This window comes from Trachinotus anak, unplaced genomic scaffold (assembly GCF_046630095.1).
Source record: "Trachinotus anak isolate AG129_WGS33_773 ecotype Australia unplaced genomic scaffold, CSIRO_AGI_Tana_v1 ptg000015l, whole genome shotgun sequence".
NCBI classification, from domain to species: Eukaryota; Metazoa; Chordata; class Actinopteri; order Carangiformes; family Carangidae; genus Trachinotus; species Trachinotus anak.
The window spans coordinates 4,543,783-4,561,324 of NW_027273866.1; the positions used below are offsets into that span (position 1 = coordinate 4,543,783).

The window sequence follows — 17,542 nt, forward strand, 5'->3', positions numbered from 1 at the left end:
GCACTGACACCAAAACCACAAAGAAATCATCCACTTATGGTTTCGCCTCATTTCACTGAAGGGATTCATGCTCACGTTCATTTTATCTGATGATGAGGACTGTGACAGTTATTGGAGAGTTTTCTCAAGCATCCACTGGCTTTGGTTCTGCATGTTTTATGAACCCCGGAGGTTGTTTTTTTTTTACCTCTGAGTCTTCCAGTTATTTTCACTTCTACCTCTGTTATATTCTCTGTTGTATTTCAAGCTGCTATGCCGCACTATTGCCAAAGGGGTCAATATCAAAAGAAAAACCAAGCTATCATCTCCAGAACTAGAACAAACATAGTTTTCAAGTGGATCTGGTCCGTGTAAAGCTTTATACTGCAAGCCACCATGAGCATGAAAAGGATAGGAGCTTAAGAGAAGGGTTAGATGATGGTTTCCTGTTTGAACTGGATATAAAATATTGAACACAGATTTGTAGTTATGCATAACTGAAATGAAAATTAAAACGATGTAGACATCCATGTGGTGTGCTGGAATTTTTGATGCTTATAAAATAATAAAATCACCAAAATTTAATTTAGATAGTTTTCTGGAAAATAGATTTAAAATAATATTGTAATTATATGATTATAATATAATATTATATTCTTTTTATGCCTTTAGAGACTTTATAATGGACATTAAGTAATTCAAAAAATATTATGTATTCACTCTTCCGTGTTATGCCTAAAATTTACCATAATGTGGGACGTTTAATAAATTAAATGAGAAGTTTAATGTGACCAGTTTGTGATAAGCTGCCAACCTAGCAACAAATAGGGGCTGTACAAGCACATGCACAGAAAACACACAAGCACCTTATGGGCATTTTCCAAATCTGATTTCACACTGCCAACAATTAGAGCAGCTTTAGTAGAAAAGTACTGGAGTCTCTGTCAGTAAAGGACCTCAGAGTGAGTGTTATTGATCAATGGGAACAATGGATTCTGCTTGTCTAAATTCTTCCGAGACCCAATCTGGATGTACTATTTTTATGGGCCATAAATATTCTAAAAATATATCATAAACTGATTAAAGAGTAAAAACACTTAAGTTTACACATAATCAAAATCATTTTTTATTTACAAAAAAGACAATTTCAGGCACTTGTAATGTAGGATGCTTCTCTTTACTCTGAGATGCCAAGAATCGTCCTGGGCTGTTTTTCAAACACACACAGACACACAGTAATCCTGGCAAAGTGCTGGTGTCACAAGGAAAAACATGTCATTCCTATCATTCCCTTAGAGGAAAGGTTTATGTGACTCACGTGTCAATGCATCTGCACTTAATTTTTAGCATTTGTACTTAGCCTTTGGCTCTGTTGTGGTTCAGACAGGTTAGCGTAAACTTAGAAACCCAAAATTGAATTACACAGGCTTTCAGATTATTACCAGTAATGGTCCTGTGTTCTTTCGTCCTAAAAATTATTTTCAAATGCTACTTCAATCAGGGCCGACCAAGTCTAACCCAGATTCTGTTTCCCTCAACAAAAGACACAGAAAATTTTCTTGTGACCATGTTGGCTCTTGTTCCAACACCCATCTTGATGAGACACCTTTAGTATTTGAGATGAATGTCTCACTTTGTCTCCCAACACTAATCTCTCTTTCCCAGAATCCTCTACTCGTGCTCATCTCTCCTTCCATTTTAGTTCTGTGCTGCCACTTGTTTGTATCTTCTGCTTTTGGCTCACTGTCTTCATTTTTCCCCTGTCTGCTTCCTTCTCAGTCTCCTTTGTCATCACTGCTATCCTGCAGTCCCAGGACGCTCTCCAAGCGCTTCGCCCTAATGGGAGGCAACTGCTCGTACATATCAAAGCCAAACTCTGAGTGCTGTTCAGGAAGACGGAAGAGCAGCAAATGGTTCCTTAACACCTGAAATGAAATAAAGACAGTGAGACAGAGGTGAGAGGAGCAGCAACCAGGGGAGTTTGGCCCTAACCAAGTTAAAAAGAATAGAAATAATGATTTGATTTAAAAATGTATATAAACATAACGAGTCAGCTGTAACACCTCAAGTTACACGGTAAAGCAATGGATAAATGGCTGTAAAAGTTCAAATAAATACATTGTTAACATACTGTTGCAGTAAGTAACTGATAAACAGTTGAAATGTTCAAACTCTGCAGCTCCAAGTGGAAGCAGCAAAACCAAACTTGACCAAACTGACCTAAATCAATTATTTGATTTGATACAAATCAAATCAAATAACAATATCCCCTTGTATATAATTAATAGTGTTAAATCAGATTCAGTTTAAAAATCTGTTCAAATGAACATGTGGAGCATGACATGATGCCAGAGCTGTGGGGGTACATCAGGCAAAAACAGGACCACTAGTATAGACAAAGCCTTCAGTTTGTTAAAAACCACACAAAGTTTCTCATTTATATCACAGCAGGAGTTTAAGTTGCACATTTCTTCAATGAAACTAAGGGAACATGGTTATTACTGAAATTGCAGCTGGAACTAAAACAAAAACGAGATGTTAAAGAAACTGAATTAATTAAAGACAACTGAAACTATCTTCTACATAAAAAGAGTAAAGATGAAAGATCACAACGCACATAATTTACCCAAAGACATAAAAACACAAAGCTACTGAACATTCATGACAAATGACATAAAGGCTAATGTACAATAACAATAGATAGTAAAGAAAGCAATCCAGCACTCCAACAATGACCTGAACTGGGGCCAAGAAGATGAAACACAGCAAGAAACAGACTAGCTTGTCAGAGGAATGTGGAAAAAACATCACTGGAAAATTATGTGAGAAGCGAGGGGAAAAGCTGGTACAATCAATAAACACCTCACAGTGCATAAAGATCAGAGAGAGGTAAAGTGAAGGTCAGACAAGCAGTGGGTGCACAAAGGGGAAGAGTACCTCATCAGTCAGGTAGTAGATTTTTCTCAGCATACTGTGTCGAGCTGCTTCAACCTCCTGGAAAAGGACAAGGGGATTAAAGATCAAAGGCCTCACTGATGTACTTAACTGATGCACCAAAGTGTTTACTGAAACCCCCCCACCGGCGTGTATGAATGTTTTCTGCTTCACTGCTTTGAAATAATGTGTTTCTGTGGAGTGGAGTAAATAAGTTTTAAGTTGGTAAATGTGTTTCTTATTCGTGGATGTCAGCTCCAAAACCTCACAGTTAAATAGCAGTCACATACCATGACTTACAATCAATATTTATGAAGACGGGAGAGCAAAGTTGAATCTGTGTGACCGACTCTGATGCTGTTCCACCGACAGTTAATCAACAACATGAGGACTACTTTTGTAGACTGATGAAATCGTAGAGATTTTGCATCCAGTGAGCTCATATTTGACGCAGAAAATGTGCGTGAATCCCCGTAAAATGTCCGAGTGCTTCCCACAAATCCAGCCTTAGTCAATGCAGCTGCAGCACCCTCTGGGTTTGCTAAATCATTACACATGTGGCGGTTTTCCTTAGGTTTCACTCTGGCTGCCTTTTCAAAAAAATGCCACCAAGCGCAGTCTTAACATAAATACGTAGTCAGAAAATGCAGAAAGGGCAGGACAACAGACTTCAACAGGACAGGCTTGGATTCATTTTCAAATCCCTTGGGGAACAGTTTTTATAAACCAGGAAAACACTTGCAGCGATGACAGAGGTAAAATATGTCCCATCTGTTCTAAGGGCTGTTTTTGCTCAGTTGTGTGCCATGCAGTAGTGATGTTACGTGAGAGGTCGAGGTTTATAGTGTGTGTCGAGTATAGTTAAGCTTTTCCAGCTAAGCGTGAATCAACACTTGTGTAATTTTGGACATATGATGTAATTGACGATGTGTAAAGCTGACTTGCTTGACTTGCTTTTGGTGCCAGTCTGAATTATGGAGCAACATTTGACTGCGTATATAAGACCTCTGAGAGAATTGATATGTTTTCACAATCTTTGCTTTATAAGACTGATTGACATTTTGAGTGCCAGTGGCTTGGTTGTATTTGCAATGGATCCGCCAAGGGCAAAAAAGACTTATCCAGTTTGGCAACACTTAAATAAGGTATGGGCATAGTAGTGTAACATTATTATAAATGCTTTAAGATAAATGAAAGTTGTTGTTTTTTTCAGGGACATCCCATTGCGTTTTTTTGGAATATTTTTTTTTTTTTTTTTTTTTGGTGTTGTCTTTAATCACTGCATTCACTAAGAATATTGTTTGCTTATCAGGTAGGTAGGTAGTCTGTGGAGCCATCTGGACATCAGTGTCAAACACAAATCCAAATTGTTGCAGCTGAACTCAACATTAGACGCCTTGAGCATCCATTGAAATATTAGGAAAGACAGAACTTGATTTTTCTGCACCTTTTCAAGCTGGCTATGGGGTTGTTGTGTATTGTTTTTTTTAAATGAATAATGTTTTTCCAAAATCATTTTTCATTTTAAATATTCTTTGGCCATATTGTACTTTGACTACTCAATTTTCACACATCAGTTAAAACACAGATATAAACGCTGTGCTGTACCTGTGCTGCAGCGTCCTGAGAGAAGATGAAGGAGTTGACGTGAGACAAGGCAACTACATACAAGACCGGACACCAGCAGAACTTCAGGGTCCCAGTTACCAAAGAGCGGAAGTAGAGACGGAGGAGAGGGAGGGAGTCTTCGGGGGGGGAGGTGAACCGTTCGATAGGGATGGACAGCTTCAAATGACGAGACAGAGACATTAAAACAACTTCAAATCATGAGCTGTATGATCAGAGAATATTTGTGTTATAAATGAGACAGATAACTGCTATAAATCTACTCAAAAAGATGAAAAGGCAGCAAATGACAATTAAAAACACTAACATCATTATCATCATCATCATCATCATCATTAGTACCTTCTCCAGAGTGACTCCCAGTGACCTCAGCATCCCGACATGTTCTCCAAACACAGCCAGCCTCATTGTGGCACTGTACCTCCTCTGCAGGGGTAAGAGGACCCAGCAGCCAAACAACTGGTCTCCAAAGGACACAGCTTCGTACTGAGCCAAAAGGGCTGAATACAAGTCCTGGAAGGAGGCTAAACCTGGAGGGGGGACGTTCAGGTCCAAAGAGTCCAGTCTGGATTGCCTGTAAATAAAGACCTTTTGTTTATCAGGATCTAAGCCACCCTGTGTCTCTGTGCTCTGTGCTCAATTTAGATTTGTCACGACAAGAACAAGGATATTAAACATTTTATTGGTGTTATATCAGACCTGGTGAGCAGTCTGAACAGACCCCAGGTCAGTTTCTGAACAGGTCTCTCCAGGAACAAGTCACTGGAACACAGGAACACACAGGACAGGCGGGCGAGCTTGGCGACTGGGGGGATCACCTGCAACATGGCAAAAATGTTCTGGATGTTACAAAAACAAACGCTACGTACGATTTCCTGAATGAGACACACAGAGGAAGAGCTTCACCACCAAATGATCAACAATAATGACCAGTACTTATTTAACATAGATATATTAATATAGACTGTAACTAATAATCAGTTAGTCTGTCAAATATTCAGTATGCTTATTGTAATTACTCACAACCCAACGAGACGTCCTTTTTTGCTTTATCTGCACAACCAATGATTCCAACTCCAAAGGATATTCAGTTTACTTCAATATATGAATCAAAAGCAGCAAATCCTCATGTTTTTGTTCTGGGGCTACAGGCATTTTGAAAATACATCCACTTGGAGGCCTCCACTTGGACGGCACATTTGACTAAAGTTAAAATGTTTTTCATCATCACACATGTAACTTGGTACACGGTTATTAGGATAAGTGCTTTGTTATGAAATGCATTTAGATGGACGCCTGGTTATGTTTTAAAATGGGGGAGTATACTTGGAAAGATACGTAATTGATGGGGAGTCTGGGGGTCCACAACCGGAAAAAAATATTGTAATTTAAAACAGATTTCCTGTATTTTTACACCACACAATCTCCCGGATTAAGCAGCCACCTGCACTTATCTAGATTAGTTAGACTGAGGTGTTATGAAAACCAATAACAGTTTATAAGTGATGGATCAGGACAGGAAGTGATATTAGTAACAAAGTACAAACAATCCTGATGAATGAAATGACCTCACAACAATTATCTAGAGCCACCAGGTTATTTTACACACAGGTTCTGTCAGCTCTTCTCATAGCTCCACTAGCTGCTGTAGTTGTAATGTTACACAGGAACGAATAATCAGAACTTCAACAGCAGATTATTTATGCTACATTATCTCAGATCAAGGACTATGTAATGCAGACAAACTGCGCTCTAATGTTCAGACTTTGTCCTGTGTGCACAGAAAGTCTGTACATATATAATTGTATTTATTCATGAAGGAGGCTCTGAGGCTTCCTCATCTTTAATCACGTTCATCAAAATGTAAAATTATATCACTAGATTTCCATTAAAAGTACAATTACATTCATGATTTTTGTAAAGGCACACGAACCTAAAAACCTGTCATTGAATCATGAGAAGGTTTCAGAGCGACAGAGACACAGAACGTTGCAGAAGCCACACTATATAATTAGTGCCAGTACTAGTAACGCACAGCGTGAGAGAAGACTGTAGCACCTGATGCATTTGATGATGTGTACATCTGATAACGTCTAATAATTGATACTAGTAACCTAAATAAAGCTCGTTAAACATTAGCTAGGTGAAGAAATCACCTCAAATCTTTATTGTTATAGTTTAGTGAATTACTTATCAAGACCCTCAGCTCAGCTCCAGCTGGGTGTGATTTGGACATGAGGAGGCAGAGCTCGGCTGCAGAGGGCCCAATTTAAACCCTAATGTTTACCCAAAGTTGAATTTTGTTGTGTTGTATTTGTTTATGTTGCCGTCTCTAATCTTATTTTATCATATTTGGGGTATTTTATTCCATTTAATTCTAATACTTTTATTTACCAGATTTTATTTAATTGTGGTGCTAAATTGTTTTAGTTTTTCTCCCATATAAAACACTTTCTAATATTGTTTTGGAAGGCACTATATTATTAATTGATTAACTGAGTGGTAAGTGTTATTGTTATAAACTTAGTCAGATAATATGCAATTAGATTTTGTTACCGCCTACACAGGTTTTTTTTTTCATATCAAGGGTGTGCTGTGATTTTGTGCTATACAAATAACTTGGCTTTAATTTGTACCTTTAGAGCCTCCTCCCTCCAGACCTCCAGCAGCAGCAGCCACTGCAGACAGTGGGTCACTGCCTGCAGAGCCCCCTGAGGCAGCTCCTCCACCGCTAACCCTCCACCATCAGACACCCCTGTTCGCTCGTACAGGCTGATGAGCGGCAGGAAAGGCCAATCAGACGGCAGGGTGGGACCAGTGAGCTCTGGGAGGAGATGGGAGTTGATCCGGGGGTTGCAGCCAAGGAGAGCGTCTTGGGACACCAGTACAGATGACTCCAGGTGGGCCAGGTGAGTGAGGAAGCAGCCTCGGATGGATGGCAGCTGGACACAGGCTTCTCTCAGGAGAGCACCAACAGTCTGGAGAGAGGGAGACGTGTGATGTTGTGTTCCCTCATGGAGCTTCAGCTCCCCGAGCTCGACAGCCTCCGGTCCTCCACTGTGGCCCTCACTGGAAGGTAAACAAACAAACAAACATAAACTGAGAAACACTTGAGTAAATAGGAAGCAAAGAAAATTGAGCATCAATTTTGGTGGACATGGGTCATCTGTTAATTAGATCCAGTTGAAAAGAAATTTAATTTTGAATATAATCTAATTTTTTTAATTAGATCAGAATTATGGGTCTTGTTTTCAAGCAATAAATTAAATGATTATTTAAACAGTGTATGTATTATATAATGAACAAATACAAAAAGGTCAGAATAACATCTCAGGCTCTTCAGGGTGCTGATTGTGTTAGCACGTAATGGCACTTGGTCTAAAATTAAACTAAGTAAAATACTGTAAACTTACGATATAAAGTCCTTGTTAAAGAGGATGGTGGAGAGCAGTTCATGTGCCAGGTACTCACTGCCGGGTAATAACCATGGCAGCAGAACCAGCGCCACCTGGTGGTACAGTGATGCATGTCTTGCTACTTCAGGCTCAATGGGAACCTGAGAAAAGACAAAAAGAATAAAGAGTAAAAATGAAGTTGGTTACATGAAGGAAAAGAAGCTTTATGTTGATGACACATTGCAGCAAATAGCATCAGTTTATCACAGATGAAACCTGACTTTATAAACAAGAAGATCACATCACAATTTCTGAATAATTAACAAAGAAAACAGGTAATTCCAAAGGGTTCACTGACTTTGCCACAATGGGTGACAAAGTAAAGGGGGGGAAAAAATCAACATTAAGTGTCTTAGTAAGGTGTTGGGCCAACACAAGCTGCCAGAACAGCTTCAATGCTCCTTTGCAGTTCAAGTCTCTAAACTCTACTAGAAGGATGAACAGCATTTTTCCAAAAGATATTCCCTAATTTGGTTGGTTTTGATGATGATCAAATGATGAGAGCATTGTTTAACATGCCAAAATGTCCTATAGGTGATCAGTTAGGTTGAGATTCAGATCATTTTCATTCTCATCAAACCATTCAGTGACCCTTCCAGTCCTGTGAATGGGGGTATTGTAATAATGTTTCTCCAGTTGTGTGTATGTGTATGTTTGTCAGGGTTTGATTTAGGTTGGAGCCTACCAGTCTGTGTGCCAGCCGGAGCAGCAGGTAGAGGAGGTGGTGTTCATGTCGGAGAAGCCAGGCTCGGGTGTGAGACACTGTGGGTGTAGCCTGACTGCAGCTACGCAGGTAACCAATCACAGGTTCTGACAGGAGGAGACCAGTGAACTAAAGAGTGGGAGAAATAAATCAAAGGGAAATCAAGGGAAAAATCAACTCATGACCACCTCACCTCCTGTCCTTATACTTCAATATACAATACTTCTTAAAGCCGTCAAACTCTTCAATAGGACGTACCTTACAGCCGAGACCTTTGTGGATGCCCGTCATTGTTTGCAGAAGAAGCCCCAGGCCTGTGAGAAGAGGGAAGGGGGAGCTGGGGACAACCAGGCCCGGACGATCCCTCCAGCCTGAGCAGACCAAACCAGGGAGGCTAGGGATAGTCTCTCTGCCATGATGACTAGACTGGACATTACACACTACTGAGGAAGACCTAGTGCAGCAGAAGCAACAATAAATAAATATAAGTAAATAATTAATAAAAAAGTTTAGTAAAATGTGTAAAACATATTTTATAAGCACAAAAAACTGCTTTATAAGGCAACTGTCATCTGTTACAGAATTTATTTAAAGTAAATCAAACATACCTGAGGTTCCTGATCAGGCTTTGCACAACATGGTGAGAAAACAATGGGAGGAGAACCTCAGATGTGAGCTGCTCCAGCTCTTGAAGAGTCTCCACTGGCTTGAAACAATTCTGAGGAACCAAGTTACATTATATGAAATGAATATTTGAGTTCAGCAATTTTTTGACATTTTGTTAAATTTTTGTTGAAGTGTAGCCAGAGCTAATAAAAGTCAACTCTTTATAGCTTGGTAAAGTACAGATGCTGCTGTAGTCACATCTGCAACTGAGATTCCTCTGCCTTGTGATTCTACAGACATTTAGAGACAGAATCATGGATTTGTTAATAAAAGTATCACTTGCTAAGCGCTACCTGCTCATGTTTCCAAGTTCCAAATAATGTGGCAAATACAGGTAAGAAGTACAAAGTGAGAGATGGTACCTGTCTGGAGAGCTGATGGTAATAAGCCTCTAGGTAGACCAGGTAAGCTGGTATCAGAGCGAGACTGCTGTCTTTCTCAACAGGATTATCGAGGAATTTCACAAAGCTCTTCAAATGGCCCAACAAAGACGGCTGGAGCCCTGTGACGTGACCCCAGGACACATCAGGAGGAGGGAGGCACTCTTCTCCCTGAGAGCTGTGGTAAAAACAGAGAGGGTGCCAAGTCGATAACAAGGAGTGTTTTGTGATGACTCGCGTGGCAGCATGGTTTTCTCAATCCATTTCAGTCACTCATCTGTACCTGACCATGCCAGCCTGTAGCTCCTGATGGCATCCAGCGGTGTGCGTGACTTGTGTGAGTAAAGTGAGCAGAGCCAGGATCCGCTGGAGCTGCAGAGGCAACAGAGGGTCTGAGGGGTTCAGTGCTCGGTGAACACACTGCAATGCCTTCACCAAGGCTGGGTACAGGTCTCTATGGAAAAATAATCAAAGATGAGCACTAAGAGAAGGGCATAGGTGAAAATTAAATATCTATTGCGCTAAAGACGCAGAAATAGAGGCAGAGCTTAGAAGAAAAAAGCTTTAAGATGTTAGCTTACATGTACAAGTTGCAGGCCTGTCCGTAGCCGGCTGCTACAGCCCACAACCTGTAGGCCTCAGTGGTGATCCTGAGGGCCTCGGGGGGCTCCAGCAGCAGCTCACTGGGCTCAGCACTCAGCAGACAGGACAGACGGTCCCGCACTCCCAGAGAGTTTAACTATGGTGGGGAGAGAGGAGGATTTATATATATATATATATATATATATATATATATATATATATATATATATATATATCTTTTGTAATGTTATTGCATTTTTCTCCATTTTATGTAACAATTTATGGGAGGATTAATAATATAATTTCAGATTACTAATATTAGCAGCTGTGGTCACAGGAACGTCAATCTGCTTGGTCTTGTAGCCTTTACCTTGACCATGCTTTGCAAATATTTTCTTCCTTATCTCATCAGATAACTGTCTTACTTTCTTTCTCTTGCCAGTGTTCAGTGTGGTGATACCAAACAGCACAATGAGGATTTCTCATTGTTTAAATCAGCTGAATGACTGATTGTAAGACTGAAGACACCTGTGATACTAACTGAAGACCTCACTCTGCTTGAAATATCACTACAATCCACTTATTTATCACCTCTTGTAGTAATTTTGTACAGGCCATTTTAGAAAATCTTTTCACAAAAGCGTCTTTGTTCTATTCTGTGCAGGTGTGTGTGACAAAGAGGCTTTTATTTCAACACTTTTCAGGAATAATGGAGCAATGTTTCAATGAGGTGTAAGGGTACCACCACATTTAGCCACATCTGTATGTGCCATCAAAGCCAACACAGACACAGTTCATCGAGCCATTTAATAAAACATTACTTATTAAATAATATTTTCTTCAATACACTAATCAATGCACTATTACAATGTTGTAACACTTACCAGTCTGGCACAGGCATGTCTGCCAGAGGTAGCCAAAACTCTTAAGAGCTTCATGGCGCTGGCCAGTGGGAGTCCATACACAGACTGAGGGAGGGGTGAGGATGGTGCTGTCCAGGAGGTGGGAAGAAACTCAGACATCACCGTCTCCATCAGGCGGGGACAGCCGAGCACCTATAACAACAATACATTCTTACTGAATTTGGCTAGAAAAAATATGGACAATAGTAATTCAGTGACTGTGAGTGAATGATTTACTGTGTGGTGTTGTTGCTGTTACTGTGGTTACCTGTGTGGCAGCCGAGGAGGAGTGCCTGGTGATGCGAGTCAGGATGTCCAGGACATCCTGGACCACTCGAGGAGATGGTCGAAACACCTCAAGGATGTAACGTAACCTGGGGAGAAGTTTCATTTTAAGCAGACCCTGAAACACAGACAGGAATAACAAAGAGAAAACAATGATCATTAACTACAGGACTTCTTCATTAGATTTACTATCATAATAATAATCATAATAATCAAGGAAAACAAGTAAAACATAAAAATTTTGAATGAATTCTGCTGTATTACCTTGACAACATCCTGCCCGGCCACATCATGATCACTCTTCCTCTCTTCCTTCTCCTTGGCTGTCTCCTTCATACATTCATCCAGCCCTTCATCCTCCTCATCTTCTTCCTCCTGAGCAGATGGCAGCAGAGGGAAGGAGGCCAGGCCGCGGAACCAGGAGAAGGTACAGTCCAAACACTCCTGAGAGGAGAGACAAAATTGGATAAGAACAAGAGGAACTAGACACTGGAGTGGAGTGAGATACTCTAACAGAGGAACAGTGACAGACAACCACTGTATATCATATCTTACACAAAACAGGTTTTCATTTCTGTTGTTATGACATGTTTTGTGAAATTGGTCAATGTCAAGTTGTTTTAGAACTGCACCTCACAAAATCACCAGATCATCAGAGAAAATGAGTGAAATGAAAATGAAAAACACTTAAGGTTTTCGGCCCTATTCAGACCTTGAATCCACATCCATTTCAGGTGATCTGATCACAAGTGGACAGCTATAAGTTCAGGTGTGAACGCACCCAAGCCATTAGAGATCTGATCACTCAGACCACATTCGGAGGTGGTCTGGGCCACATGTGGCCACATTCTTGTAGCAGTGTGAACACAAATGCATCTTGGCCACATTGAAGGACCACCTACTCTGCTGGTGTCCTCTGCTACAATGTCATTAGTCCTGTCACAGTTTCATAATGAGCTGAAAATATTTTACTATTTACTAAGTTTTTTCATCGTAGAGCTGTGCGTAGCACAATGATTCACTCACCCTGTCCTTGCCCACTTGCTCACTCTCTCTCTGACACACACACACACACACACACACACACACACACACACACACACACACACACACAGACAACGGACCCGTCAGACTGGCTAAACCAGGTGTGAATCGATGTACTTAAACCTGACCACTTGTGTTCGGATCACCGAATATTCATGTTAATGCCAGGTCTGCACAGGGCCTTAATGACGTGCTGTAACACTTCAAGTTGTCTTACTTCATCCTCTGCACACACTAGAAGAGCTTTAAGTGCATGCACAGCTGCAGACATCACTCCCTCCACGCTATCATCCAATGCAAAGCGGAGCAGGAAGAGCAGGCCGGCGTCGAGCAGGGTGGACGTCACACTGCCTTTCAGAACTGACATGAATTCTCCAGCACGAGCCTACAGGGTAAAAAAAAAAGAAAAGAATGAAGCATGAAAGAGTGCAGGCACTGTGGATAATGTGCGTGACATTGAGTGATTATGTGTTTGTGTACCTTTGAGAGGATGTTGGCTAGAGTGCTGAGGGCCAGACTCCGCTGCTGGATGAGCTGACTCCGAGACAGCAGGAAGAGCTCCTGCAGGGAGTAACCTGCCCGCTAGGAAGAGAGACCCTCAGTGTCAAGAAAGTAATCATTAAAAACAAACAAGACCAGGGGCCTTGTCTAAAAAGCAAACTTTAACATGACCCATGACAAATTTTTTTTCACAGGTCTGAAAAAAGTGAAAAAAGTAGACATTTTAATCAAGGGCAGGTTTGTGTGATCTGAAGACTCAAACCTTCTCATAAACATGCTCTCTCGCAAAACACTGCGTTGAAAAGGGCAACAGAGGTAATGAAAACAGTTCTGCCTGGAGCAGTGAGTCACTATAGTGACACTCGTTGCACTTGCTTTGTGAGATCCAAAAAAGGGGGAAAAACTAAAATAAAAAGAGACTTTTTTGTATTTTGACTTATTGTCTACTGACCTCTGGCTCCTCTCCATGATGGTGCAGACCAAGGTGAGTGGGCAGATCTTTGGTGGGTGGGATCAAGTTCCCAGCAAAGTCAAACCGAGCCTGCATGGCCTGTGAGGACACACAGAACCACAGAATGTGTCGGTTCAGGTACACAATATGTTTTACACAGGAAAATACTTCAGACCTGTCATTAAGGCTTCCGAGTAGAAATGACTGAAAACTGCTTGCTACTTTTTGTTCTACTGGTAATGTAAGAAACATCTCCCCAACCTTCTTGGTTCCTTTCCTTCTGGGTGCAGGCAAGTCTCTCATCCACTCTAGCTTCTCTGGCTCCAGCTTATTCATGTGGACCCATTCTTTCTGAGGTTTCACAGGCAGATCCTCCTCTGAATTCACACACACACACACACAGTAGGAGAAAGCATGTTGGGTAACCGGTACATCTGTTATAGCTATCACAAACAAAGTGACAGCTCTAATGTGTGCCACGCCTGTGGACAAAAACTACACTACACAAAAGCTACACTAAGAAAACAGTCCTTCCTCCTGAGCTTTTCAGCCACAGTTTTTTTAATTTTCCACTAAAAGCAATATTCACTTGATCAAAAGCACATTATTAGAATACGAAAACAGCACAGTGAGGAAGTCAACTTTAGTCATTCACATAATAACACTGACTCCACAGTGTTTTTGTTTTTTTTTAAATGAGGCTTTTGATGGAAAACTGCATTTAAACTATTAATAGAGTATTTAGTACACACTATCTGAATCTGGTCCAAACCTCAATCAATACAGAGAAAACATAACAGGGAGGAGGGTTGTAATGTGACAGAAAAAGAACCCTCCCTCATGCAGCTATGTTTAAAGATGCTCTGTAAGAAGCTGAGACAGTGACTGACTGACTGGCTCTTTTTTCTCAACCTAAATCACAGAGATTTTTTTTTCTCTGGAAGGGAAGGTAGAAGAGGCAATAAATAATCTTTAATAATAAGTAAACAGCGTTAATCATTTAGTTTTTTTTTTTGTTTTTTTTAGTAAAACACTTTCATCGGCAGTGGGAGTATTCTCTGAATGATCTGCAGTAACTTAATTGCAGAGAGTGGCCACTTCTGGCTCAGTCTGGCCTTTCTGCTAATCACACAAAGTGAAGTCAACGATCAGCTTTATGTCTGGATTTCAGCCATGCAGCAGAAGCTTCCTTCATTATAGGGTGGATGCTGAAGAGTAGGAAGATCAAGACAGATGAAGACGGGGACGGAGGGAGGAGACAGCGGGCAGACAGCCAGGTATGCTGGTGTGTGAGCTGCTGCTCTGAGATGTAGCACTGATCAAATGATTATACAGCCTCAGCAATTACAGTTTCAGCAGTTGCAATTTCACCAAGCAAGAGGTGATGTGAAATAATTATATATCTTAGTCATCCACAAAACCTAAATCCAGTTAATTTATATCTGCAGAGCAGGAACTGGCAAGGTAGAGGTGATGAAAGGGTTTATTTTGAATACATCATACCCGTCACAGGAGGTGGTGGTGACAGTTCTTCCTCCTCGTCTTCTTCCATCTCCACTTCTTGGGGTTTCTGAAACAGCACAGCGGCACTGGAGGAGTCTGACTCCCTGCTCACACTTTCAAGAGGAAGATTTTCCTTGCTGCTTTTGCCCTCGGGGTGTCTGGATGGAGAGGCAGAGGATGGGACGCTCTGGGCTTTGCGAGATCTAACAAAGTCCACCAGTCTCGGATCTGGGAAGCAGAAATAATCGTGTTATACACTGTGGTACCAACAACAAAGAAAAGAGGTTCTGATGTACTAGCCAAGTTACAAACAGGGGAACTAGTGCTTACCAAGCTGAGATAAGAGTTTTTTCTGCTCCTCTAGTATCTCAGACTGAGACATCGCCTGGAGTTTGGCCTGGTTCTCCCTGTGGATCCTCACAGTCTCTCCCCAGCTGTCTGAGCCCCCAAGCCCCTGACCAGACACCAGCCTGGGACCTGAGACTGTTGGTGGTTCTAGAGAACAGAAAGAGTGAGAATTAAATAATGTCAAAAGGGGACGTTTTGTTAAAAAACAAACAAAAAAAAATTTCTCAATGATTAGGACACAATTCATATGATCACCTGCAGCATCAGTCTGATCTGTATCCATACTAGTCTCAGGAGGGAGGTTCTGCTCCTTGGGTTCGGGTGTCTGAGCGGTTTTAGGTGCACAGTGTAATGGAGTCTTTCCTTCCTTAAGTCTCTGAGCTGCAATCTGACGAGCAAAGATGCTTTTCCTTCCTCCAACTGAAGACAGAGGCACCTGGTTCACCTGGTTAGCAATACAAATAAATATGAACAGTAAAAAACTATATATTTTTAAGGTAATATGTGTTTTTGTGTATATAGAGAATATATTTGTCTTATTTTTTAATTGGCAAAGCTTCCTGCAATTCTAAAACGTTTAACACTCAAAATTCAAACAGATTGAGAAGAAGGGACATTAATTACCTGACTGCTGGTTTCTGAGCGGTGTGTTACTTTGGGGAAAGCCATGCCTGTAAGTGCCGGTAGAGATATCGGAGTAGAGCTGGTATCTCGCTCCTTGAAATAAAGAATAATGTTACACATTCATGGGTGAAAACACTAAAACTGTGTATTATGTAAAAAGAAACAAACTTTAAAGAGGTGAGAAAAACACGCACAAGAAGATGTATGTGGCACACAACTTGCATTGATACTGGGAGAGGTGACTGAGTCGCAGTTTGCACTTCCCAATGCTTAGGGAAGTATGGGTTAGACTTCAAAACCACAACTTACAACGATCCTGGAGAGAACAGCACTGATGTGAGTGTCGTGTCTGTCCAGCCTCCCCTCAGCATCCTCATCCTCAAAGGTTACGCGACTGGCTTTAAAACGAGACTTCTTCGGGGGGGCTGGTGTCAGAGAAGGGAGCTGGTCTGGAAGATCTACAAAAAACATACCCGCGAACATTATTTGTGGGGTTTATGCCGCTTATTGTATGCTCAGTTGTATTGTTTTATCAGTCAAGAACCATCTTAGCCTCATGTTGAGTCAGGAAAAAACCCCAAATTGTCCTGAACTGACAGTCAGTAAACTTTCATACCTTCTATGGTGACCACATCCCTCTGACTTCCTTCATTCTCCCCGTTGTGTTCTCCTCCTCCCCCTCCGGCTTCACCTCTCCTCTTGTCAGGACGACGGACCACACTGGCAGCAGATGGGGCACCAGAGGTCAGAAACTGCTCCTGCTGTCTCAGGAGGTCCGCCTCTGAGTCGGTTGTCTTGGGACGCCGCAACATCCCTCTTCAGGACACAAAAGACGATATTAATGACATTGCCACAGTCGTGTCAAATTCTCTCTACATAACCATTCATCTCTTGAACACCTAACACTGCTCGATGGGGAAACAGACATTGGCACAAGAGTACTGGAGTGAAAGGTGATGATCGTGTGTATTCAAGGGGCCCAAAGCTGCTGGGTGACCACAAAAATAACAGCTACGCGCCTGATGAGAATAAGATCAGAAATTAACTGAAACCCTTTCAAGCTAGCTCCTGGTTCATCATATTGTGTTTAGCTGATAGCTTTGTTTGGCAGTTGGGAGAACATCTAAATTTAATATTATGATATGAATTCAACATAATCTCACATCTGCCCATGACATGAGGTTGAACTTGGTTAGCGTGGCTAATCTTATTGCGAACAGACGCTATCAAGGTATGTTATAAAGGGCAGAGAGCGACAGATCTAAACTAATTTACCAAATCATTTACCCATATCTACTGTTAGCTAAATAAAACTCATTTGTTTTCAGAGAAGTTTACATCGGACACCCACGTACCGGAGATGAATGAAACGTACACTTGACGTTATCGTAATGTTAGCTAGGATTCAGTCGAAGCTTGAAAATTATCCAAAACATTACCAACTAGTATCACCACGGTGGGACTGTTTTTGTTGCTTTAAAGCGTTTCACAGTTGTGTTAGCTAACCTTCAGCAGGATCCGTGACACTCAACGCTCGGTGAACGCACGGAAGAGTTTTA

At 41.3% G+C, this 17,542-nt stretch overlaps 1 protein-coding gene across 2 annotated transcripts; it reads right to left on the reverse strand.

Annotated features, from left to right (window-relative positions):
• Nucleotides 1-1,092: 1,092 nt before the first annotated feature.
• On the reverse strand, nt 1,093-17,531 carry rpap1 (RNA polymerase II associated protein 1). 2 transcript variants are annotated; one of them, XM_071498294.1, is made up of 27 exons: nt 17,490-17,531; nt 16,600-16,799; nt 16,293-16,441; nt 15,984-16,076; nt 15,615-15,804; nt 15,342-15,506; nt 15,012-15,239; nt 13,770-13,885; nt 13,509-13,607; nt 13,037-13,138; nt 12,774-12,941; nt 11,777-11,956; nt 11,496-11,630; nt 11,210-11,380; nt 10,325-10,482; nt 10,027-10,197; nt 9,726-9,921; nt 9,306-9,415; nt 8,956-9,151; nt 8,680-8,826; nt 7,953-8,095; nt 7,176-7,608; nt 5,239-5,357; nt 4,882-5,113; nt 4,522-4,698; nt 2,917-2,973; nt 1,093-1,904 (listed from the first exon to the last, which is right to left on the reverse strand). In XM_071498294.1, the coding sequence occupies exons 2-27, from the start codon at nt 16,793-16,795 to the stop codon at nt 1,755-1,757; spliced, it is 4,281 nt and encodes a 1,426-aa protein (XP_071354395.1). In that variant the 5' UTR covers nt 16,796-16,799; nt 17,490-17,531; the 3' UTR covers nt 1,093-1,754. The 2 variants fall into 2 exon arrangements, with proteins under 2 accessions (XP_071354395.1, XP_071354394.1); XM_071498293.1 differs by having other exon boundaries at nt 17,339-17,501.
• Between the last annotated feature and the right edge of the window lie 11 nt (nt 17,532-17,542).